Here is a 26,470-nt window from a genome sequence, read left to right as displayed (position 1 = left end):
TACGCGATTCGTTCGCTTACGCAGTTCGGCTGCTTATGCGGTTCGTCCGCTTACGCGATTCGTTCGTATCAATCCAGTGCTAGTATAGCCGAATCCTTTCCCTGTCCCTCTTCTCGTCACAGAAACCGACACGAACACCATCGGCCCGACACCATCGTCATCGTCACAATCGTCGCCTCCGCATACGACCACCATCGGCCCGACACCATCGTCATCTCTGCACACGAACACCATCGGCCCGACCCCATCGTCATCATCATATACGAACACCGCCGGTCCGATGCCATCGTCATTCCCGCACACGAACATCATCGGCCCGACACCGTCATCATCTACGCACCCGAGCACCGTCGGACCGACGCCATCGTCATCTCCGTACACGACCATCGCCGTCTGTCACCACAGCATCATACCGTCGCCCCATCGTCATCAATCAATGCCACACTGTTTCCCCGATACCCCTACCACTGCACCGCTTTATCATCGACAGCGCTTCTTCGTCGACACCGCACCACTCGTCGTCATCGTTAGCATCACCTCGTCCTACCACCGACACCGACCCGGTTATTTGAAAGGTATCTTATTTTAACCTTTTTATGTGTTCCTTGAAAATTCAAAATACAGTAAAACCTCTCAAACTACGACACTCGGAAAAGCGGACACCTCTTAAAAGAGAACTATTTTCGTGAGACGTTTACAATATTAGCACATTAAAATTAGTCTCTCATAACTGGACACTTCCCAAATATGGACGAAAAGCGATCGTTGTTGTCCACCTCTGGGTGGTTTCACTGTATACCAAATTAATTGTTATTTTTTTTTTTGTTTAAAATGTAAATGTATAAAAAAATTCTTTTCGAAATCAGACACGTTTAACTGTTGACCAAGGTCTCCAAAATAAAAATAAAAAACCTTCCTTTGAATTTTTGACATCTTTCCCGTGAACATGGAATTTTCACATGCAGAATTTTATCGTAATGGAAAGCAGAAGCCTTTAATGACATGGAATATTTTATAAGCCACCCGTGATGGGAAGAACTTTACCATATATACATACCATACATATAATATCTAAATTTTCAATGCCTCAATTCAAAATTGTGAAAAGAATTTTTTTGTTTTGTTTTTTTAGCAAGCCACATTTTCAAACGATCTTTACCAAAATTTATAACCATACTTAGTTTATACAATGACAACATGTTTGTGGGCCATCAGATGAGGAATGAGGTTAAATGCTGGGGATGGGAATAATTGCGGGCAGGATTACAATGACGAGACACTCATGATAATGTAATAGGATTTTCAAAGAGAGGACAAAAAAAATATATATGCATAATTGGTATGCAATAACATATGGGTTCAGGGTTAATAAAAATAAAGTAAAAATCAATTAGTAATGAGTGATGGTGTTGGAGTTATACTAATCAATACAGTTTTTTTTTATAATTTTATAAAATTTGGAATTTTGATTTATTGTAAAGAAGGAATTAATCATTTTCATTGTTTCAATTTAGATTTTTTGTTTTGTCTCCGCATACGGGTATTTAGTTATGATGTATATAATTACATATTTTTATTTCTTCATATAATAAAAATAAAAACAATTAAGTTAATGTATGTTTTTTTTTAATTAATATAAATAAAATTATACAATACAAATCAAGCAAATATAAATGACAATAACAATTGATGATATATATTTTTTAATTTTTAATATTTATTTTTTTTTATATAGGGAAACAGACACAAAACATACACATAAAATTTAATGATAGTACATTCAAATGGATTTTTATTTTTATGTAAATAATAAAAAAAACAGCAATTGTAAAAATACACATAATATTCACACACACAAAAACATAATTCAATTAGTATAATTTATATTATTAAGATTATTAACAAATATGTACTAAAGAGACGATGGTATTTGTTTGCAGCTAGTTAAATTTTATTAAAAAATCAAAATTCTCACATAAGCTATAAATAAAAAATCCGCCCACAAACTATTTGTATTTGCATTGTAATGTGAGAATTTGTTATGATACTTATTTACATTTCATATAATAACAATAATAATATGCGAAACAAAATTAACACTTAACATGATTTTTATAACAATAGGAAATTGTATTTTGCTTTTTTTGTACACGTTCTCTATAGGCTTTTAGATTTAGTCAACTGTCTATTGTATTTTTTTTTTCTTTTGAGGTTTTGTTAAAAATGTTCTCATTATTTTTTACTATTTATTTTTTTTATTATAGATATTTTTTAGATGGAGAAAGACATGGAGTAAATGCTATTTTTTTTTTTAAGCTACTTTTGTGTTATTTAATAAAACCCACAAATACTAAAGCCATGCAAAAATTAAATGAATATTTAAAAATAAAAAATAAAAATTTCAAGGTTATGTTGTATACTTAGAAGTTAAGTTACATTGAACATATTTTTTTGGCTTCAATTAGGAAATTAATTAATACATTTAATTTTGAAATTAGGTCCATGTATCACTTTCAGTATTGCAATAAAAACAAGTATATACGGCCGTACGTTCGGCCAGGCCGAAGCTTATGTACCCTCTACCATGGATTGCGTAGAAACTTCTACTGAAGCCGATGGCAAGGTATCTTAAAACTTCCTAACACCGTAATATATACCACATAGTCCATACGTGGTATATATTAAACTAAAAAAGGCCGATTAAATACGTATATAATTAAGTTTAAAGTTTCTATAGAAATAAAATTTTACAACATTTTCTATAGAAGTAAAATTTTGACAAAATTTTCTATAGAAATAAAATTTGGAAAAAAATTTCTATATAAATAAAATTTTGACAAAATTTTCTATAGAAATAAAATTTTGTCAAAATTTTCTATAGAAATAAAATTTTGTCAAAATTTTCTATAGAAATAAAATTTTGACAAAATTTTCTATAGAAATAACATTTTGACAATGTTTTCTATAAAAATAAAATTTTGGTAGATTATTTTTGGCTCGAGTGGCAACCATGAATATGAACCGATATGGACCAATTTGTGTGTGATTGGGGATCGGCTATATATAACTATAGACCGATATGGACCAATTTTGGCATGGATATTACCGGCCTTATACTAACACCACGTTGCAAATTTCAACCGGATCGGATGAATTTTGCTCCTCCAAGAGGTTCCGGAGATCAAATCTGGGGAATCGATTTATATGGGGCCTATATATAATTATGGACCGATATGGATCAATTCTTGCGTGTTTGTTAGAGACGACATTCTAACACCATGTTCAAAATTTCAACCGGATCGGATGAATTTTGCTCCTCTTACAGGCTCCGGAGGACAAATCTGGGAATCGATTTATATAGGGGCTATATATAATTATGGACCGATATGCACCAATTTTTGCATGGTCATTAGAGAACATATACCAACACCATGTACCAAATTTCAGCCGGATCGGATGAAATTTGGTTCTCTTAGAGGGTCCGCAAACCAAATCGGGGGATCGGTTTATATGGGGGCTATATGTAATTATGGACCGATATGGACCAATTTTTGCATGGTTGTTAGAGACCATATACTAACACCATGTACCAAATTTCAGCCGGATCGGATGAAATTTGCTTCTCTTAGAGGCTTCGCAAGCCAAATCGGGGGATCGATTAATATGGGGGCTATATATAATTATGGACCGATGTGGACCAATTTTTGCATGGTTGTTAGAGACCATATACCAACACCATGTACCAAATTTCAGCAAGATCGGATGAAATTTTCTTCTCTTTTAGGCTTCGCAAGCCAAATCTGGGGATCGGTTTATATGGGGGCTATATATAATTATGGACCGATGTGGGCCAATTTTTGCATGGTTGTTAGAGACCATATACCAACACCATGTACCAAATTTCAGCCGGATCGGATGAAATTTGCTTCTCTTAGAGTCTCTGCAAGCCAAATTTGGGGATCAGTTTATATGGGTGCTATACGTTAGAGTGGACCGATATGGACCAATTTTTGCATGGTTGTTAGAGACTATATACTAACACCATGTACCAAATTTAAGCCTGATCGGATGAAATTTACTTCTCTTTTAGGCTTCGCAAGCCAAATCTGGGGATCGGTTTACACGGGGGCTATATATAATTATGGACCGATGTGGGCCAATTTTTGCATGGTTGTACCATGTACCAAATTTCAGCCGGATCGGATGAAATTTGCTTCTTTTAGAGCAATCGCAAGCCAAATTTCGGGGTCCGTTTATATGGGGGCTATACGTAAAAGTGGACCGATATGGCCCATTTGCAATACCATCCGACCTACATCAATAACAACTACTTGTGCCAAGTTTCAAGTCGATAGCTTGTTTTGTTCGGAAGTTAGCGTGATTTTAACAGACGGACGGACGGACGGACGGACATGCTTAGACCGATTAGATCGATAGATTTCACCACGACCCAGAATATATATACTTTATGGGGTCTTAGAGCAATATTTCAATGTGTTACAAACGGAATGACAAAGTTAATATACCCCCAATATATGGTGGAGGGTATAATAAATAAAAAAATTCAAGGTTATGTTGTATAGTTAGAAGTTAAGTTATATTGAACATACTTTTTGGCTTCAATTAGGATATTAAGTAAAACATTTAATTTTTAAATTAGGTTCACACCCAGAGAAGGAATATGATCACCTCAAACATGTTTTAAGAGCAAAATGTTATTTTTGGGTGGTGACCATGTAACATGGTTTTCGCAACCATGTTATTTTCTCGGAAATCATGTATCTGATTTCGGCAAGCAGGTTCTATTTGACGACTAAATAACATTTTAGTGACCAACATGTTACATGGTCACCATACAAAAATAATATTTTGCTCTTGAAACATGGTTGAGGTGATCATATTCCTTCTCTGCGTGCATGTATCACTTTCAGTATTGCAATAAACAAAACGAACCCCGATTTGTGGCCCATTTTTCTAAAGATAAAACAAAACCTTGTAATTTATTATAGTTTAAACAACTAAAGCCTCTACAAAAATTAAAAAAAAAATAATAAAAACAAACAAAAAAAAATGAAAAAATGTTAGTAATTAAATTAAAAATAAATCAAACAGCAGGGGGTATGGTATGGTACACACATCATATAAACACCAAATTACAAATGTGTCCTATGATAAAATTTAACACATAAACTTAGATTTGATCATAACTACATACGCGTATATATTTCGTTGATGTCATGAATAAATAATAAACAAATGAAATTTTTAACATTTCATTATAATGAAAATGTAACCAATAAGCAAATAAACCAAAAATTTATTTGCATATAGAACAGATATATAAAACAAATAGATAAACAACTAATTCAAATGAAGGGGAACGAAAGGATGCCAAAAAGTAGATGTATTTATGCATGACTACCAGGATAACAGAAAACACAAAATACATTTTTTTTTGAGGTGAAAAATGTTGAGGTAGATATTTGTAATGAAACCCACAAGCAGTTTATAATGATATAATATGTTATAAAAATATGTATGTATGTGTTGATTATCTTTCAATTGGGAAATTATTATAATATAAAACAAAATTTAGGTGAAAAAATATAATAAATTAAAATTAAAAAAAATACATTAGCCTATAGAAAATCATAAACACTGTGCAACGGCTTATTCCCTAAATTATAAACATTGACCAAATAAGCCTCAATTTGTATTACACCTTAAACACCGATATCAGCAAAATCGATAATCGGAGAATGGAATTGCAAATTAATTGACGTGTTTAATCAAACAAGTATATACAGCAGTAAGTTCGGCCGGGCCGAATCTTAAATACCCACCACCAAATATTAGGGTTTCCTTTGAAATTTCAGGCGGGCTTGAGAACTTGAGGACACTTCCCGAAGATAAATTTAAAGATTTCACCTACGAGGACTATATCACATTCTGGATTTATAAGAACCATTTTTGTTTGAGTTTTAGAGGAATCATTAACATCTCTTGTAAGTGTGTAATAAAATCATCGTAATAAGTACCTACTACGAATTTCAAGTGTGGTGGGATATTAGGCCACCATGCAGAGAAATTCGAAGACATCCACTGGGTTGCTAACTTCAGGGCCCAGTGGACGGGTATCGACTGGAGTTATAAATTTGGGCAATGACCAAGAGTTAGGCCCAATTAGTCGACCTGTGGACGGGTCGACAGGTGGCGACAATTTGACAAGTCGAACCTTTTCCAAGGTAACGGCATCAAAAAGAAGTAATCCCTCACGAAAGAGATTCAAGGAACGCAGAAATGCTTTGTTTATCCTAAAAAAATTAGGATCAGTCGACCCAAGCACGTTGTCGGCTAAACAAAGCGATTCCTTAAAATGGGCTGGAAAAAGTGTACGATCACCGGATGAGCTGCCATCCTCCAAAAGGGATCAACGATCGTTTGCCTCAGTTGCTAAAGACAGCCTTGTGATGGCTATCATAAATAAAGGAGCATTGGACGGTATGGTTCCAAAGCAAAAATGGGGGGAAATTGAGAATGCTTTGTCTGGCGTCTACACATAGGTGCTGGAAAAGTTTCCCATCCCAGATCCTCGACACCAAGAGGCTGGTTGGTATCAAGGACGATTTAAGCTAGTCGCATTTGAGGACCAGAGGTCTATAGAATGTTTTAAAGCTGCTCTGATACTAATTGGTGAAGTTTGGGAAGGAGCTGCTCTAGAGTTAGTCGAGAAGAAAGACATACCGGCTAGACCTAGAGCACATGCGTGGATACCTGCAAACCCTCCTGACCCTGAATCTATTTTAAATACACTGAAGCAATGCAATCCAGATCTTCCAACAGCTGATTGGAAGGTTGGCCGTTTGGATGGCTTTCATTATATCCAAATGAAGGTGTATAAAAACGATCAGCTAAAGGATTCAGAAATGGACAAGTCTCTGTCTGAATCAGAAGTAAGCGGATCCTCTTGCGAAGTCGAGGGAGATACCAAAGTTGAAGACATGGATAGATACCGTATGCGTGAGGAGGCTTCTACTGCCTCAGAACTCACCAAAGTTGAACCTATGGTTATTGCGAAAGTCACCGAGATCTCTGAAGAGGACATTCTTGATGACGGTTTTTGAAAATCTCGATGGTCCTACGGATCCTCCAGATAAATCTTCATCGTTGTAAGGCTGCATGTGCTGCCTTAAAAGTTCTCCTGATGAAAGGGGACATAGACATAGTTCTTATTCAAGAACCATATGTTTATAGAAACAAAATATGTGAATTAAGTACTCCGGGGTTCAAACTATTGCAGTATACTGGTAATGATGTAATTCGAGCCTGTATAATTGCTAAAAACGAGCTTAACTTGTTTCTGCTTCCTTCAATGTGCAATGCAGACACTGTCGTTGCCAATTTAGAAATAGGTTAGGTTAAAGTAGCAGCCCGATTAAGATTCAGGCTCACTTAGACTATTCAGTCCATTGTGATACCACATTAACTAAAAGTACCTATTACATATGGGCACTTCTAGTTTTAACCGCTGAACCTTCTCGATTATTTTTCTTTGTTGAACCAACCAGATTGTTCCAAAAACATTAGCAGACTGCTTAAGATAACGTTTTCCAGGTTCGCCAGTAATCTGAAGCTATATGCCCCTAAAATTTGCTCACTGTTGGGAATTAGAGTCTCAAACTTATTGTCGAAAAGTGGTCTCGCCAAAGTTTAATCCACTACGTTAGGCACATCTGGCATTATTTTGAGAACCGAACTGTGACCGTACCTTTTTTCCGACCACAAAGATAGCTCGCGCAAATGCACAGTCATTGTTGCAGCTGACTGTTTGGCCAAAATGTCTAAAGGCAATAGATGCATTATGACATTAAGGGAATTTTTTCCTGTCTTACTGAATGCACCTGAGATACACAAGCACGCTGAACTTTGTCTAAACTTGTCGGCTGGTGAAGTGCCGGGCACCAGACTACAACACCATATAGCATGATAGGTCTAACCACTGCCGTGTATAGCCAATGCACAATTTTTGGTTTTAGTCCCCACTTTTTCCCTATTGCCTTTTTGCACGAGTATAAAGCTACCGTTGCTTTCCTCGCCCTTTCTTCAATATTAAGCTTAAAGTTCAGCTTCCTGTCCAAAATAACGCCAAGGTTTTTGCACACTCATTAAAGGGAATTTCAATACCCCCTAAGGAAATGGGCCTAACCGTGGGAGTTTTGCGATCTTTGCAGTACATGACTAGTTCTGTCTTTGCAGGATTTACCCCAAGACCATTATCTTTCGCCCATTTCTCAGTCTTCCGGAGGGCTCTCTGTATAATATCTCTAACTGTTGATGGGAATTTTCCCCTGACTGCTAGCGCCACATCATCTGCGTATGCCACCACTTGTATCCTTTCTCTTGCTAGGGAAACCAGAAGGTCGTTTATAGCAACATTCCAAAGAAGAGGTGATAGAACTCCTCCTTGAGGAGTGCCTCTGTTCACATACCTTTGTATGTTTGCTTGTCCTAGTGTGGTTGAAATGCATCTCTTCCTTAGAAGTTCGTCTAACAGCCTAAGTATACCTGGGTCAACATTCAGAGTTGTCAGTCCATTTAATATCGAGCTCGGATGGACGCTATTGAACGCCCCTTCTAGAAACGCCACGATTATGCATTCTTTGGCAGATAGTGAGCTTTCAACAAGTATATACGGCCGTAAGTTCGGCCAGGCCGAATCTTATGTACCCTCCACCATGGATTGCGTAGAAACTTCTACGAAAGACTGTCAACCACAATCGAATTACTTGGGTTGTGGTATCTTAAAACTTCTTAATATCGTTTTCTAAATTGTGAGTTAGTCCATACGTGGTAGAGAGCCAGAATTGAAATATGGGGGTCGCTTTTATGGGGGCTATATACAATTATGAACTTGATATGGACCAATTTTTGTGTGATTGGGGATCGATTTATCTGAGGGCTATATATAACTATAGACCGATATGGACCTAGATAGGCATGGTTGTTAACGGCCATATACTAGCACATTGTACCAAATTTCAACTGACTCGGATGAAATTTGCGCTTCCAAGAGGCTCCAAAACCAAATCTCGGGATCGGTTTATATGGGGGCTATATATGATTATGGACTGATATGGACAACTTTTGGCATGACTGTTAAATATCATATACTATCATACCACAACGTACCAAATTTGAATTTTACTTCTCCAAAAGGCACCAGAGGTCAAATCTGGGGATCGGTTTATATGGGGGCTATATATAATTATGGACTGATATGAACCAATTCCTGTATGGTTGTTGGATACCATATACAAACATCACGTACCAAATTTCAACCGAATCGGTTGAATTTTGCTCTTCCAAGGGCCTCCGGAGATCAAATCTGAGGATCGGTTTATATGGGGCCTATATATAAATATTGGCCGATTTCGACCAATTTTTGCATGGGTGTTTGAGACCATATATTAACACCACGTAACAAATTTCAACTGAATCAGATGAATTTTGGTCTTCCAAGAGGCTCCGGAGGTAAAATCTGGTGATCGGTTTATATGGGGGCTATATATATTTATGGACCGATGTGGACCAATTTTTGCATGGTCTTTAGAGACCATATACTAACACCATGTACCAAATTTCAAGCGGATCGGATAAAATTTGCTTCTCTTAGAGGCTACGCAAGCCAAATTTGGGGATCGATATATGGGGGCAATATATAATTTTGGACCGAAGTGGACCAATTTTTGCATGTTTGTTAAAGACCATATACTAACACCATGTACCAAATTTCAGCCGGATCGGATGAAATAAGCTCCTCTTAGAGGCTCCGCAAGCCAAATCTGGGGGTCCGTTTATATAGGGGCTATACGTAAAAGTGAACCAATATGGTCCATTTGCAATACCATCCGACCTACATCAATAACAACTACTTGGGCCAAGCTTCAAGTCGATAGCTTGTTTCGTTCGGAAGTTAGCGTGATTTAAACAGACGGACGGACGGACATGGTTAGATCGACTCAGAATTTCACCACGACCCAGAATATATATACTTTATGGGGTCTTAGAGCAATATTTCGATGTGTTACAAACGGAATAAAAAACTTAATATATACCCCCATCCTATGGTGGAGGGTATAAAAATTTCTTGAACTTGTCGAAAATTATTTACTTATTTTTGTGAAATCAGGGTGGCATCTGCGTACACATAGTTTAGTTAAAATTATCTAAAATTAACTAAAATTTTCTTTCCCGGTGAGTTCACTGTTTTTTTCAGTGTATAATTAATTAATCCTATTAGAAATATATCTGCAAATTTTGGATAATTAAAAAAAAAATATCAAAAAATATAGCAAATTAATTGATTCAGTTGTCATAATGCCGTCCAAACAAGAAGAGCAGCGTATCAAAACTTTGCTCGCGCATCGCGAAAATCCGAACTACTCGCACGCAAAGCTGGCAAAATCGCTAAAAGTTGCCAAATCAACCGTTACAAATGTAATTAAAGTGTTTGGGGAACGTTTGTCGACAGCCAGGAAGTCTGGATCGGGGGGAAATCGAAAACCGGAAGCCGCTGAGACGACAAAGAGAGTTGCCGGTAGTTTCAAGCGAAACCCTAACCTCTCTCTCCGAGATGCCGCAAATAAGCTGGGTGTATCGTCTACAACCGTGCATCGAGCCAAAAAACGAGCCGGACTATCGACTTACAAGAAGGTAGTGACTCCAAATCGCGATGATAAACAAAATACGACGGCCAAAGCGCGATCCCGGAGGCTGTACACGACGATGCTGACGAAGTTTGACTGCGTGGTAATGGACGACGAAACCTACGTCAAAGTCGACTACAAGCAGCTTCCGGGACAGGAGTTTTATACGACAAAAGAAAGGGGAAAGGTAGCAGATATTTTCAAGCACATAAAACTGTCAAAGTTCGCAAAGAAATATCTGGTTTGGCAAGCCATCTGTACCTGTGTCTTGAAAAGCAGCATTTTCATAGCTTCCGGGACTGTCAACCAAGAAATTTACGTGAAAGAGTGTTTGAATAAACGTCACGGTTGTTCCGTACTGTTTTGGCCGGATTTGGCATCTTGCCATTACGGTAAAAAGGCCATGGAGTGGTACGCCGCCAACAACGTTCAGGTGGTTCCCAAGGACAAGAACCCTCCCAACACGCCAGAGCTCCGCCCAATTGAGAAATACTGGGCTATTGTCAAGCGGAACCTAAAGAAGACGAAAAAAAAACTGCTAAGGACGAGCAGCAGTTCAAGGCAAACTGGCTTTCTGCGGCGAAGAAGGTGGACAAGGTGGCTGTACAAAATCTGATGGCAGGTGTCAAGCGTGAGGCCCGGCAATTCGGATTTGGAAAAGCGAAAGCCTAACTGAATATTTTTCCTGAATTTTATACTAATTGAACTTGAAAAATAAATTTAATTTGATTTTTTAAATAAACGATTTCACCGATTTACACGCGTTTTCCCTTGACCAAATTTTGACCGCATCACCCTTTATCCAAAATTAACTAAATTTTTTTTTCCTGGTGAGTTCACTGTTTTTTTTTTCAGTGTATAATTAATTAATCCTATTAGAAATATATCTGCAAATTTTGGATAATTAAAAAAATATCAAAAAATATAGCAAATTAATTGATTACATTTTTTAATCAAAACAAATCCAATTAATTTTTTTCATTGTTTTCCGTTAAATGTTAAGAAATTTGCAGTTTACATTTATACTATTATTTAATTAAATTCATAGTTTCAATATGATATTGTTGCACAGTATTTATGATATATATATATATTTTTTTTAAGAAACAAGTACTTATACATATATAATAAATTGGTGTATTATTGTCGTTCATTGGTTTCGTCCCATTGATAAGTTTTTCTTTCATTTGAAAAACAAAAAAAAAAACAAAAAACAAATGTGGGGAAAATATTTTTTTATGTAGGCTAATGATAGCAATTTCCTATATTGATCACTGCAAAGAATATCAATATGAAAAAAAAAAACATCAATGTATAGCAAGGGAAATCTGATGGAGACAACTACAAAAATACACTTAGAAAAATTATAAGATGAGTCGATATTTATAGACCCACTGTATGGAAAAGAATATTTTTGGAATAAATATATTATTAAGACATTTTGTTGTGATAATAATAAATATGTTTGCGAAAAAAACAAAGATTTTATTCAATAAATTAACTCTATAAATATTTTCAGTGTACAAATTAAATTAACTCTATAAATATTTTCAGTGTCCTCTGAAAGAAAATATTATCATAAGATAGACATTGAATGGAGGAATCTTTGATTTTATTCACCCTTTTCCTTCCTCGACCCGACACCATCTCTTTCTGTAAACGAACATAGGCAAACAAAAGATATCACCGTCACCAACCACAACACAACAAAGGAGAAATTATGTCAAGGTAAATGCCGGAATCAACATTTGATGTTGTCATCGGCAAAGGAAATAGGAAATTCATTTCCTTTTTCTATTGTGCAATGACATGACACGAAAAGGGGAGCGAGGGGGCTGGCTGAACGAGAAGAGAAACACGGAAGGATGAATGAAGGACCGACGGACAGATGGCACAAGCTCAAAAGATAACAGCGGCAACAAAACATTGCCAATGATACTAAATAATGACAACAATAATACAATTTAAAGAACAAAAGATAAGCAAAATGCAACTAGGCTACTTTTCTATTCTATTTGCTCCAAGTTCCAAGTTGTTGTCATGTTGTTGTGTGGCTGGCGTTACGTGTTCTTTTCATCAAGACCACCTCCCAAGAGGCAGTTTGTGGCTTTCCTAAAGATACCACCTTTCTTCTTCCCGGCATTCATTTCATTATTATGCATGCAAATCATGAGGATTTGAGAAAAAATCCCATTATTGCAATTTTATTCATCTCTGATTATTGTGACAATTTAGGTAACAGTGATTCAGATAAATCGTAGAAAGTTTGTCGTAGCATGATAGACGATTAAGGAGGAATATTAATAAAATGGAATACATTTAAATATCAATTGTTTACAATTTGCATTACTAGGCACCTAAATTTACAACGCCTTCGATATAAGGAGGGTATATTGTGGAGCACAAATTGAAGAATGAGTAAGAGAATATTTTTAATTTTTGTTTTTCATCTTGTCTGTGACCACAGCACGCCCCCTAACGTATCGTATGAACCAAAATGATTATTGAGATACATTACAAATTTAAATGCAAAATTAATTAACTCTATCTAAATATTTAACGTCTTTTGAAGTCAATTGACTACCTTTTGCACTACTCTTCAACAACAACAAAAATCGTTATTAGAAAAACAAACAAAATGTAATAATAAACAAAAACCAAATCTATGTATATAAAATTCGAGTTATATTTGTTTGATTGTTGAAATTTCCATTGCAAAAATTTGAAATTTTTTTTTCTATAGAAAATTTAGTCCAAAGTTTGTTTCCATAGAAAATTTTGTCGAAATTTTATTCTATAGAGCATTTTGTCCACATTTTATTTCTATAGAAAATTTTGTCAAAATTTTATTACTACAGAAAATTTTGTCAAAATTTTATATCCATAGAAAATTTTGTCCAAATTTTATTTCCATAGAAAATTTTGTCCAAATTTTATTTCTATAGAAAATTGTATCAAAATTTTATTTCTATAGAAAATTTTATCACAATTTTATTTCCATAGAAAATTTTGTCACAATTTTATTTCCATAGAAAATTTTGTTAAAATTTTATTTCTATAGAAAATTTTGTTAAAATTTTATTGCCATAGAAAATTTTGGAAAATTTTATTTCTATAGAAAATTTTGTTAAAATTTTACTTCTATAGAAAATTTTGTCAAAATTTTATTTCTATAGAAAATTTCGTCCAAAGTTTATTTTTATAGAGAATTTTGTCAATTTTTATTTCTATAGAAAATTTTGTTAAAATGTTATTTCCACAGAAAATTTTGTCCAAATGTTATTTCAATAGAAAATTTTGTCAAAATTGTATTTCTATAGAAAATTTTGTCCAACTTTTATTTCTATAGAGAATTTTGTCCAAATTTTATTTCTATAGAGAATTTTGTCAAACTGTTATTTCTCTAGACAATTTTGTCAAATTTTAATTCCTATAGAAAATTTTGTAAAAATTTTATTTCTATAGAAAATTTGTCAAAATTTCATTTCTATAGAATATTTTGTCAAACTTTTATTTCCATACAAAATTTTGTCAAAACTTTATTACTATAAAGAATTTTGTCCAAATTTTATTTCTATAGAGAATTTTGTCCAAATTTTATTTCTATAAAAAATTTTGTCAAAATTTTATTTCTATTGAAAATTTTGTCAAAATTTTATTTATATAGAAAATTTTGTCAAAATTTTATTTATATAGAAAATTTTGTCAAAATTTTATTTATATAGAAAATTTTGTCAACATTTTATTTCTATAGAGAATTTTGTCCAAATTTTATTTCTATAGAAAATTTTGTCAAAATTTTATTTCTATTGAAAATTTTGTCAAAATTTTATTTATATAGAAAATTTTGTCAACATTTTATTTCTATAGAAAATTTTGTCAAAATTTTATTTCTATAGAAAATTTTGTCAAAATTTTAATTATATAGAAAATTTTATCAAGAATTTATTTCCATAGAAAGTTTGGTCAAAATTTTATTTCTATAGAAAATTTTGTCAACATTTTGATTTCAATAGAAAATTTTATCAACATTTTGATTTCAATAGAAAATTTTGTCAAAATTGTATTTCTATAGAAAATTTTGTCCAAATTTTATTTTTATAGAGAATTTTGTCAAACTGTTATTTCTCTAGACAATTTTGTCAAAATTTAATTTCTATAGAAAATTTTGTAAAAATTTTATTTCTATAGAAAATTTGTCCAAATTTTATTTATATAAAAATGTTGTCAAAATTTTATTTCTAAAGAAAATTTTGTCAAAATTTTATTTCTGTAGAAAATTTTGTCAAAATTTTATTTATATAGAAAATTTTATCAAAATTTTTTTTATATAGAAAATTTTGTCAAAATTTTATTTCTATAGAAAATTTTGTCAAAATTTTATTTCTATAGAAAATTTTGTCAAAATTTTATTTATATAGAAAATTTTGTCAAAAATTTATTTATATAGAAAATTTCGTCAAAATTTTATTTATATAGAAAATTTTGTCAAAATTTTATTTCTATAGAGAATTTTGTCCAAATTTTAGTTCTATAGAGAATTTTGTCCAAATTTTAGTTCTATAGAAAATTTTGCCAAAATTTTATTTCCATAGAAAAATTTTGTCAAAATATGGATTTCTATAGACAATTTTTTCAAAATTTTGATTTCTATAGAAAATTTTGTCCAAATTTTATTTCTATAGAAAATGTTGTCCAAATTTTATTTCTATACAAAAAATTTTGTCCAAAGTTTATTTTTATAAAGAATTTTGTCAAAATTTTATTTCTGTAGACAATTCTGTCAAAATTTAATTTCTATAGAAAATTTTGTCAAAATTATATTTCTATAGAAAATTTTGTCAAAATTTAATTTCTATAGAAAATTTTGTCAAAATTTAATTTCTATAGAAAATTTTGTCAAAATTTAATTTCTATAGAAAATTTTGTCAAAATTTAATTTCTATAGAAAATTTTGTCAAAGTAGTATTTCCATAGAAAATGTTGTCCAAATTTTATTTCTATGCAAAAAATTTTGTCCAAAGCTTATTTTTATAGAGAATTTTGTCAAAATTTTATTTCTGTAGAAAAATTTGTCAAAATTTAATTTCTATAGAAGATTTTGTCAAAATTTAATTTCTATAGAAAATTTTGTCAAAACTTTATTTCTATAGAAAACTTTGTCAAAATTTTATTTCTATAGAAATCTTTGTCAAAGTTTTACTTCCATAGAAAATGTTGTCCAAATTTTATTTCTATGCAAAAAATTTTGTCCAAAGTTTATTTTTATAGAGAATTTTGTCAAAATTTTATTTCTGTAGAAAATTTTGTTAAAATTTAATTTCTATAGAAAATTTTGTCAAAATTTTATTTCTATAGAAAATTTTGTCAAAATTTTATTTCTGTAGAAATCTTTGCCAAAGTTTTATTTCCATAGAAAATGTTGTCCAAATTTTATTTCTTTCTATGCAAAAAATTTTGTCCAAAGTTTATTTTTATAGAGAATTTTGTCAAAATTTTATTTCTGTAGAAAATTTTGTCAAAATTTTATTTCTATAGAAAATTTTGTCAAAATTTTATTTCTATAGAAAATTTTGTCAAAATTTTATTTCTATAGAAAATTTTGTCAAAATTTTATTTCTATAGAAAATTTTGTCAAAATTTAATTTCTATAGAAAATTTTGTCAAAATTTAATTTCTATAGAAAATTTTGTCAAAATTTTATTTCTATAGAAAATTTTGTCAAAATTTTATTTCTATAGAAATCTTTGTCAAAGTTTTATTTCCATAGAAAATGTTGTCCAAATTTTATTTCTATGCAAAAAATTTTGTCCAAAGTTTATTTTTATAGAGAATTTTGTCAAAATTTTATTTCTGTAGAAAATTTTGTCAAAATTTTATTTCTATAGAAAATTTTATTTCTATAGAAAATTTTGTCAAAATTTTATTTCCATAGAAAATGTTGTCAAAATTTAATTTCCATAGAAAATTTTGTCCAAATTTAATTTCCATAGAAGATTTGCTTAACATTTTCAGAGATCCTTGAAGGTGACGTCTAGATAAAGTTCCGCTACTTGATTTTGTGATATTGGGTGGGGGAGGGAGACCTCCCCTTTGCAAGACTTTGTTTTTAAGTACTGTTAAAAATTAAAAATTAAACTTCTCCAATTTACTTTAAATTTACAGAGGACGTGGTGGAGGTTATGAATTTAATATTGGCTGCAGGAGGTTTTAATCCTATTAAATGTTATATCTTAATCCTACTTGCCCGACTTTTTGAAAGTTGGACCAAAGTTCTTCGATTTGCTTGAAATTTTTCGGGGAGAATGAAGGTGGCGTATAGACAAAGATCCGCTACTTTTTTCGATACTTGGTCGGTGGGGGATCTATTTGCCGAACATTTTGAAACTGGAAGAAATTTTGAAATTTGAGGAAACTTTAACAGCCTGTTTCTGTATGTCGAACGAGCTCTATCGCTCGACCAAAATTCATAAAAACAGCAGATTTTTGGTTATAACTTCAGCTGTTTGTTTCCATTTCAGTCGATCGATAGAGCTCGATCGACATACTGAAACAGGCTGTAAGGCTCTCTCTCTCTCTGGACAAAAAGACGCTAAATTTTTTTTCTGGTCGAGGAGTTGGCCGATTTTTTGGGAGTTAGCAGTTGAAATAGGATACTTCCCATAGATTCTACAAAGGGCAAGAATTTCCCCTGAAAACATCAAGAAGGCGTAGCGAAGCGGGCCGGGTTCGGCTAATGTTTTAATACAATGTAAATATGTAGATCCTTAATCCTCCAGTATTAGAAATATTACAAATTAAATGGACAATACATTGCTCTATCCAAATATGTACCATTTTTGAACAGTAAATTGATTACCTTTTGCACTACTCTTCACCAAAAAAAAATGTTTATTAAAAAAATGAAAAATTTTTAAAACAATTTAAAGATGCATATCCTTAATCCTCCAGTATTAGATACATTACAACTTAAATGGACAATTCATTGCTCTATCCAAATATGTACCATTTTTGTACAGTCAATTGACTACCTTCTGCACTACTCTTCACCAAAAAAAGAATTGTTATCAGAAAAAATTTAAAACTTTTAAAACGATTTAAATATGCATATCCTTAATCCTCCAGTATTAGATACATTACAAATTAAATGGACAATTCATTACTCTATCCAAATACGTATCATTTTTGTACAGTCAACTGACTACCTTTTGCACTACTCTTCACCAAAAAAAAAAAGTTTTTAGAAAAAATTTAAAATTTTTAAAACAATTTAAGTATGCATATCCTTAATCCTATATTATTACGTCTACATGGGTATATGAAAATCTAAAAAGCTTTTTCAAACATTATCGGATTTTGTCCCTATCAATTGAATTTCAAGTATTTTTTAATGTCACTTCAAGCCTCTTTTGAAAATTCCACTTGAAATCACAGCAGCACTGAAGCACTGTTTCTTTCCTCCTTCATCCTAATGCTAATGTCAATATTTGGCCAAAAGATAAAAACCAAAAACAAATGAGAGCACTATAGCAACATCGTCATCGTCATCAGCATAAGGCTGCTGAGGTTGCAATATCACTAGGTCGACGCATGAATGAATATAAAGGGGCAAAAGTTATGCTGTTCTAATGTCATCAGCTGGAAACAAATGTGAATGAACAGCAAGCTAGCAAGCAAGTATACTTGAAGTCACTGAATATCGACTACTAATGGCAAACGAGGCAACGAGTCATAATACAATGAGTCCTTGACTTTTCTATGGCTTTTCTATAGGGCTGGGTCATATAATAGGGGCCCATTCATTCATTCACCCATCCATTCCATATGTTCGAGTGGAAATAATGAAGAAAAATATCGTTGAGGTGAAAAGACCGATTTTGTTCTCACAAAAAACCAAAACAAACTCAAAACAAAGCAGGAAAAAGTAAAAGCGGAATTGACTTAAGGGTTGTTGTAAAAACTCATGAATGTCAAATGAGGACCTTACATCATTATCAAAACTTGACATTTGCCACAAATACAAAAAAAACATTGATATTTTCTAGCCCGGGAGAAAACTCAATAAACAACTGACATTGGACACCAAAAATTACTATGCATACAATACTTGTTTCTTTCAATAAAATATAATAAAAAAATTAAATATTATATAAAAATAAAAGAAAAATTTACTTTCAAAACTTACATCTGTCATCTTCATCTAGGAATATGTAACTTATTAAAATGGCTCCCAAAATACCAAAGAACTGCAAAAAAAAGTGATAGAAAAAATCATTTAATAGAATTTGCAGTAAATTTTTTTTCAAAAGATCTTAAATTTCATTACCGCTAATATACACTGCACTCCCGAGTGGACAACCTCAACAATGTCATAGGTTAACAAACAATCGTCCACTCGTTCCGGCCGTAATGGACGAAAGGGATCTTCTGAGGTAATATTTGTATTGTACGTTGCTTTACAGCCATAACCATTCACCTCAAACCAGGAATAACTGCCGGTACCCAAGTTTAATAGATCGCTATCCTGAAAAAGAGAATAAAAACGAAAGAGTAAAAAGTGAGTTTCATTGTTAAATGAAGAGGGATAGAAAAATAGCGTGGTTAAATGGTACTAAAAATCGTACTAAACCTGGTACTAAATATTTGATACCTTTGGGAAAATGTCCCTATTCGCTCTCACACGTGGTCTTATTTACTTATTAAACAAGTAAGGAAAGTCTAAAGTCGGGCGGGGCCGACTATATTATACCCTGCACCACTTTGTAGATCTAAATTTTCGATACCATATCACATCCGTCAAATGTGTTGGGGGCTATATATATAAAGGTTTGTCCCAAATACATACATTTAAATATCACTCGATTTGGACAGAATTTGATAGACTTCTACAAAATCTATAGACTCAAAGTCTATAGATTTGGCTAATGCACTAGGGTGGAACACAATTTTAGTAAAAAAATATGGGAAACATTTAAATCTGAAGCAATTTTAAGGAAACTTCGCAAAACTTTATTTATGATTTATCGCTCGATATATATGTATTATAAGTTTAAGAAAATTAGAGTCATTTTTACAACTTTTCGACTAAACAGTGGCGATTTTACAAGGAAAATGTTGGTATTTTGACAATTTTTGTCGAAATCAGAAAAACATATATATGGGAGCTATATCTAAATCTGAACCGATTTCAATGAAATTTGGCACGCATAGCTACAATTCTAATTCTACTCCCTGTGCTAAATTTTAACTAAATCGGAGCAAAAAATTGGCCTCTGTGGTCATATGAGTGTAAATCGGGCGAACGATATATATGGGAGCCATATCTAAATCTGAACCGATTTCAACCAAATTTGGCACGCATAGCAACAATGCTAATTCTACTCCCTGTGCTAAATTTCAACGAAATCGGAGCAAACAATTGGCCTCTGTGGTCATATGATTGTAAATCGGGCGAAAGCTATATATGGGAGATATATCTAAATCTGAACCGATTTCAACCAAATTTGGCACGTACAGTTACAATGCTAATTCTACTCCCTGTGCAAAATTTCAACTAAATCGGAGCAAAAAATTGGCCTCTCTGGTCATATGAGTGTAAATCGGGCGAAAGCTATATATGGGAGCTATATCTAAATCTGAACCGATTTCAACCAAATTTGGCACGCATAGCTACAATGCTAATTATACTCCCTGTGCAAATTTTCAACTAAATCGGAGCAAAAAATTGGCCTCTGTGGTCATTTGAGTGTAAATCGGGCGAAAGCTATATATGGGAGCTATATCTAAATCTGAACCGATTTCAACCAAATTTGACACGCATAGCTACAATGCTAATTCTACTCCCTGTGCAAAATTTCAACTAAATCGGAGCAAAAAATTGGCCTCTGTGGGCAAATGAGTGTAAATCGGGCGAAAGCTATATATGGGAGCTATATCTAAATCTGAACCGATTTGGCTGATATTTTGCAAGTTTTTTGAGACTCATAAAATATTCGGATGTACGGAATTTGAGGAAGATCGGTTGATATACACGCCAATTATGACCAGATCGGTGAAAAATATATATGGCAGCTATATCTAAATCTGAACCGATTTTTTCCAAAATCAATAGGGATCGTCTTTGAGCCGAAACAGGACCCTATACCAAATTTTAGGACAATCGGACTAAAACGGCGAGCTGTACTTTGCACACAAAAATACATCAACAGACAGACAGACAGACAGACAGACAGACAGACAGACAGACGGACATCGCTAAATCGACTCAGAATTTAATTCTAAGACGATCGGTATACTAAACGATGGGTCTCAGACTTTTCCTTCTTGACGTTACATACAAATGCACAAACTTATTATACCCTGTACCACAGTAGTGGTGAAGGGTATAAAAATAAGGGAAACATTTAAATCTGAAGCAATTTTAAGGAAACTTCGCAAAAGTTTATTTATGATTTATCGCTCGATATATATGTATTAGAAGTTTAGGAAAATTAGAGTCATTTTTAAAACTTTTCGACTAAATAGTGGCAATTTTACAAGGAAAATGTTGGTATTTTGACCATTTTTGTCGAAATCAGAAAAACATATATATGGGAGCTATATCTAAATCTGAACCGATTTCAACCAAATTTGGCACGCATAGCTACAATGCTAATTCTACTCCCTGTGCTAAATTTCAACTAAATCGGAGCACACAATTGGCCTCTGTGGTCATATGAGTGTAAATCGGGCGAACGATATATATGGGAGCTATATCTAAATCTGAACCGATTTCAATCAAATTTGGCACGCATAGCTACAATGCTAATTCTACTCCCTGTGCTAAATTTTAACTAAATCGGAGCAAAAAATTGGCCTCTGTGGTCATATGAGTGTAAATCGGGCGAACGATATATATGGGAGCCATATCTAAATCTGAACCGATTTCAACCAAATTTGGCACGCATAGCTACAATGCTAATTATACTCCCTGTGCTAAATTTTAACTAAATCGGAGCAAAAAATTGGCCTCTGTGGTCATATGAGTGTAAATCGGGCGAACGATATATATGGGAGCCATATCTAAATCTGAACCGATTTCAACCAAATTTGGCACGCATAGCAACAATGCTAATTCTACTCCCTGTGCTAAATTTCAACCAAATCGGAGCAAACAATTGGCCTCTGTGGTCATATGATTGTAAATCGGGCGAACGATATATATGGGAGCCATATCTAAATCTGAACCGATTTCAACCAAATTTGGCACGCATAGCTACAATGCTAATTCTACTCCCTGTGCAATATTTCAACTAAATCGCAGTAAAAAAGTGGCCTCTGTGGTCATATGAGTGTAAATCGGGCGAAAGCTATATATGGGAGCTATATCTAAACCTGAACCGATTTCAACCAAATTTGGCACGCATAGCTACAATGCTAATTCTACTCCCTGAGCAAAATTTCAACTAAATCGTAGTAAAAATTGGCCTCTGCGGTCATATGAGTGTAATTCGGGCGAAAGATATATATGGGAGATATATCTAAATCTGAACCGATTTCAACCAAATTTGGCACGCATAGCTACAATGCTAATTCTACTCCCTGTGCTAAATTTCAACCAAATCGGAGCACACAATTGGCCTCTGTAGTCATATGAGTGTAAATCGGGCGAACGATATATATGGGAGCTATATCTAAATCTGAACCGATTTCAATAAAATTTGGCATACTTGACTACACTACTAATTTTACTCCTAGTGCAAAATTTCAACCAAATTGGGGTAATACTCTGGCTTCTGGGACCGTATTAGTCCATATTGGCCGAAAGATATATATGGGAGCTATATCTAAATCTGAACCGATTTCAATAAAATTTGGCACACTTGACTATAGTACTAATTGTTTTTCTTGTGCAAAATTTTAAGGAAATTAGGGTAAAACTCTGGCTTCTGGGGCCATATAAGTCCATATCGGGCGAAATATATATATGGGAGCTATTTGTAAATCTGAACCGATTTCTGCCAAAATCAATAGGGTTCTATTCTGAGCCAAAACACATATTTGTGCCAAATTTGAAGTCGTTTGGACTAAAACTGCGACCTAGACTTTGATTACAAAAATGTGTTCACGGACAGACGGACATGGCTATATCGACTCAGGAGCCCACCCTGAGCATTTTTGCCAAAGACACCATGTGTCTATCTCGTCTCCTTCTGGGTGTTGCAAACATATGCACTAACCCGAAAAAAATCGTCGCCAAAAAAGTAATGAAAATATTCTTTTTGGATCCGGAAGTGGGGCAAAATTGACGCAGAAGCGATGAATTTAACATGGGCTTGTCATAGGACGGAAGTCCTCCATTTCAACAGCCGTTGCACTGAATTTGCATCACTTCTTTAGGTGTGATCCGAATTCAATGTTTTGGATGTAAATTAAAAAAGTCTGTGATATTTTTACAAAAAAAAATAATTTTTATAATTTTTTATAATTTTTAATGGATTCTAACGCTTGTCGGAAACGTTTGACCTCAAATATTTTCAAAAATTCACAATTTTTTCAGATTGGATTTAGCATGTTTTTCGACAAAATTTTAATGATTTGTACCATATTATTATGAATTCTTACTCTGTTTTTAACCTATTTGAAACCAAAAAAAAAGTTAAAATTATCCATTAAAAGTATGAAAAAACCAAGTTATAAAAAATGTAATCAAAAGAACTTCCTGGGTAGTTAAAATAAAGAACATCATTGGGAGTGAATCTTCTGGAAATGCTTTTAAAGTTGTGCCTGTGGAAGAACTTCCAAATTTTTTTGCTGGGAACTTATAATACCCTGTTCCACAGTGTGGAGCAGGGTATAAATACTCAGGAAGTTCTTAAGACTATTGCAGCAAGCGATTCCTAAGATGAATACTAACTTTAGTTGCCTTATTCATGTCTAGAAATAACAAGTGAGTAAAGTAGAAAGTCGGGCGGGGCCGACTATATCATACCCTAAACCACCCCTACTGAATTAGTAAATATAAGCCTTTGTGGAGTATCATTGGTATAGGTTTTGGAGAACATAAAGGGGGGTACATGTTTATGGGTGTCTTGTCACAATCTGAGCAGAAATGTCTAATATTAGGAGCTATAGTTTATTTTGCACCAAAAGAGTTAGTATGCCACTAATATTGAGTCCATTATTAAAAAAGAGGAAATCGGTCAATTAGTTGTGGGTAATAAAATCAAATTTCTGCAAATAGGATAATAGATTTATGTAAGAGCTACATGTAAGTCTAAATACGATCAGCTAGTACATCAAAATTTGAAATTTGAATAACATAGCTTAATAAATAAGAGTATTATGGCCAAATATGACAAAATATATAGCGATGCATATATATATGGGACCTATATATAAATCTGAACCAATTTGTATAATATTTTGCAGGTATGATTGACACCACAGAAGGTCACTTTGTGTAAAATTTGAGTACGATCAGTTAATAAATGAGGCCCCTATGATCAAAAATAAGGTTATTAGGGGCAAATTTTTCAAAATCGGGCGATACATATATATGGGAGCTATATCTAAATTTGAACCGATTTCGATGAAATTTTGCACATACAGTTAGTGCTATAGAAGATTACATTTAGCCCACCTTGGTTACGATCGGTTGATAAATAAGGGTTTTACGGCCAAATTTGCAAAATCGGGCGATACATATATATGGGAGCTATATCTAAATCTGAACCGATTTTGATGAAATTGCGCACATACAGTTAGAGGTATAGAAGATTATATTTAGCCAACTTTGAGCACTATCGGTTGATAAATAAGGGTTTTACTGCCAAATTTGGCAAAATCGGGCGATACATATATATGGGAGCTATATCTAAATCTGAACCGATTTCGATTATTTTTGGCACATATTGTCAGTACCATAAAATATTAGAGTAAGCCAAGTTTGAGTAAGATCGCTTAATAAATAAGGTTTTTATGGCCAAATTTGGGAAAATCTGGCGATACATATATATGGGAGCTATATCTAAATCTGAACCGATTTAGATGAAATTTTGCAGACTTGAAGAACGATGAAAAACATTACTTTTTGCCAAATTTGGTGACAATCCGTTTGAAAACAAACGCAACGTGACCCCATTTGTCGAAATCGGGCGATACATATATATGGGAGCTATATCAAAATTTGATCCGATTTCTTCCAAATTCAATAGCGTTCGTCCTTGTTCCCAAAAAAACTCCCTGTATCAAATTTCATCAAAATCGGTTAATAATTGCGACCGGAATCCTGTGAACAACAAATACATGGACAGACGGACGGACGAACGGACACCAAGCGCTAGATCGACTCAGGAGGTGATTCTGAGTCGATCGGTATATATTTTATAGGGTCTAAATCAATATTCAATATTTCTGGTAGGCACATTTTTTGGCCGATCAAACTTATTATACCCAAACCACTATGTGGTTTAGGGTATAAAAATACCAAATTAAATAAACATTAAATTAAAATTCTAAAGAAATCCTTTAAGGTGAAACCCTTTATTGGGAAAACCTCAGCCCAATCTTGAGGATTTATTCCCTTACAGATTTTTAATACTTTTGGTTGTAACATAAATACTTTTCTTCTTCATAGAAATATAGTTTTTTAAAATATCTACACATTAATTGGAAAATTTGAAACATTAAATAGAACATTCTCAAAGGACAGAAAGCGAATGTTGACAAAATCCGGAACAATCTTCAAGTCAATTTACTTTCATATTTTCTTTTTTGCAAAAGTAAATCTAATCTTAGAGGTCTGTGGTATTGTGATCTTGAAGCTCAAAGAGTTCAGTAAACCCTTCAATAGCTATTTCTAGTCACATTCGTCTTTAATTCATTTATTATATCTTAAATTAAAATATGACTAAAATTACCAAGTAACATAGTATTACTGATGATGATGATGATGATGACAATGATATCTTTATGAAATACTTACTCGATCCAATGTTCCCACATTCAAATAGAAACATATTAAAAATGAATTCCAGCCAATCCACAGAAAATTCCATATTAAATACTGAAATGAGACAAGGAGATAAGAGTAAAAGTAAATTAAATGTGAAACAAACAAAAAAAAAACAAGTATATACAGCACTAAGTTCGGCCGGGCCGAATCTTAAATACCCACCACCATGAACCAAATATTAGGGTTTCCTTTGAAATTTCAGGAGGGCTTGAGGACTTGAGGATACTTCCCGAAGATAAATTTAAAGATTTCACCTATGAGGACTATATCAGATTCTGGATTTATAAGAACCATTTTTGAGTTTGAGTTTTAGAAGAATCATTAACATCTCTTGTAAGTGTGCAAGAAAATTATAAAATTACGTCTTCATTTGAAATCTTAAATCTGTGGAAGTAAAATCTGGAAATTTTACATTGAGTTTCAAGCAATTTTCATGATCAGTGCGCCTTCTACACCGTCAAGAAGTGAAGTCGGTCTATATGGAGGCATTATCAAATGGACCGATAAAAACTTAATCCGATACACGTTTTTGTGAGCCTAAAATATCAGAATATTTACAAATTCAGGCAAATCAGATAAAAACTACGGTTTCTAGAAACCCAAGGAGTTAAATCGGGAGACCGTTCTTATGGGGGCTATACTAAAATATGGACCGATACTCACCGTTTTCGGCACACCTCTTTATGACCCGAAAATACCTCTAGATTTCCAATTTCAGGCAAATAGGATAAAAACTTCGGATTCTAGAAGCCCAAGAAGTAAAATCGGG

General features: G+C 33.3%; 1 protein-coding gene across 4 annotated transcripts in view; it reads right to left on the bottom strand.

The window, feature by feature from the left end:
* NKAIN (Sodium/potassium-transporting ATPase subunit beta-1-interacting protein) overlaps window positions 1–26,470 on the bottom strand; it is a 182,011-nt gene that overhangs the window by 31,623 nt on the left and 123,918 nt on the right. For all 4 annotated transcript variants that reach the window (XM_075309005.1, XM_075309007.1, XM_075309004.1 and 1 more), the window contains exons 4-6: window positions 25,672–25,752; window positions 19,033–19,230; window positions 18,892–18,952 (exon numbers count right to left, since the gene is read on the bottom strand). In XM_075309005.1, coding sequence (XP_075165120.1) covers window positions 18,892–18,952; window positions 19,033–19,230; window positions 25,672–25,752 — 340 coding nt within the window. The remainder of the gene's footprint in view (window positions 1–18,891; window positions 18,953–19,032; window positions 19,231–25,671; window positions 25,753–26,470) is intronic.

Source organism: Haematobia irritans, chromosome 5 (assembly GCF_050003625.1).
Source record: "Haematobia irritans isolate KBUSLIRL chromosome 5, ASM5000362v1, whole genome shotgun sequence".
Taxonomy (NCBI): Eukaryota; Metazoa; Arthropoda; class Insecta; order Diptera; family Muscidae; genus Haematobia; species Haematobia irritans.
This window is presented reverse-complemented; position numbering and strand designations above follow the sequence as displayed.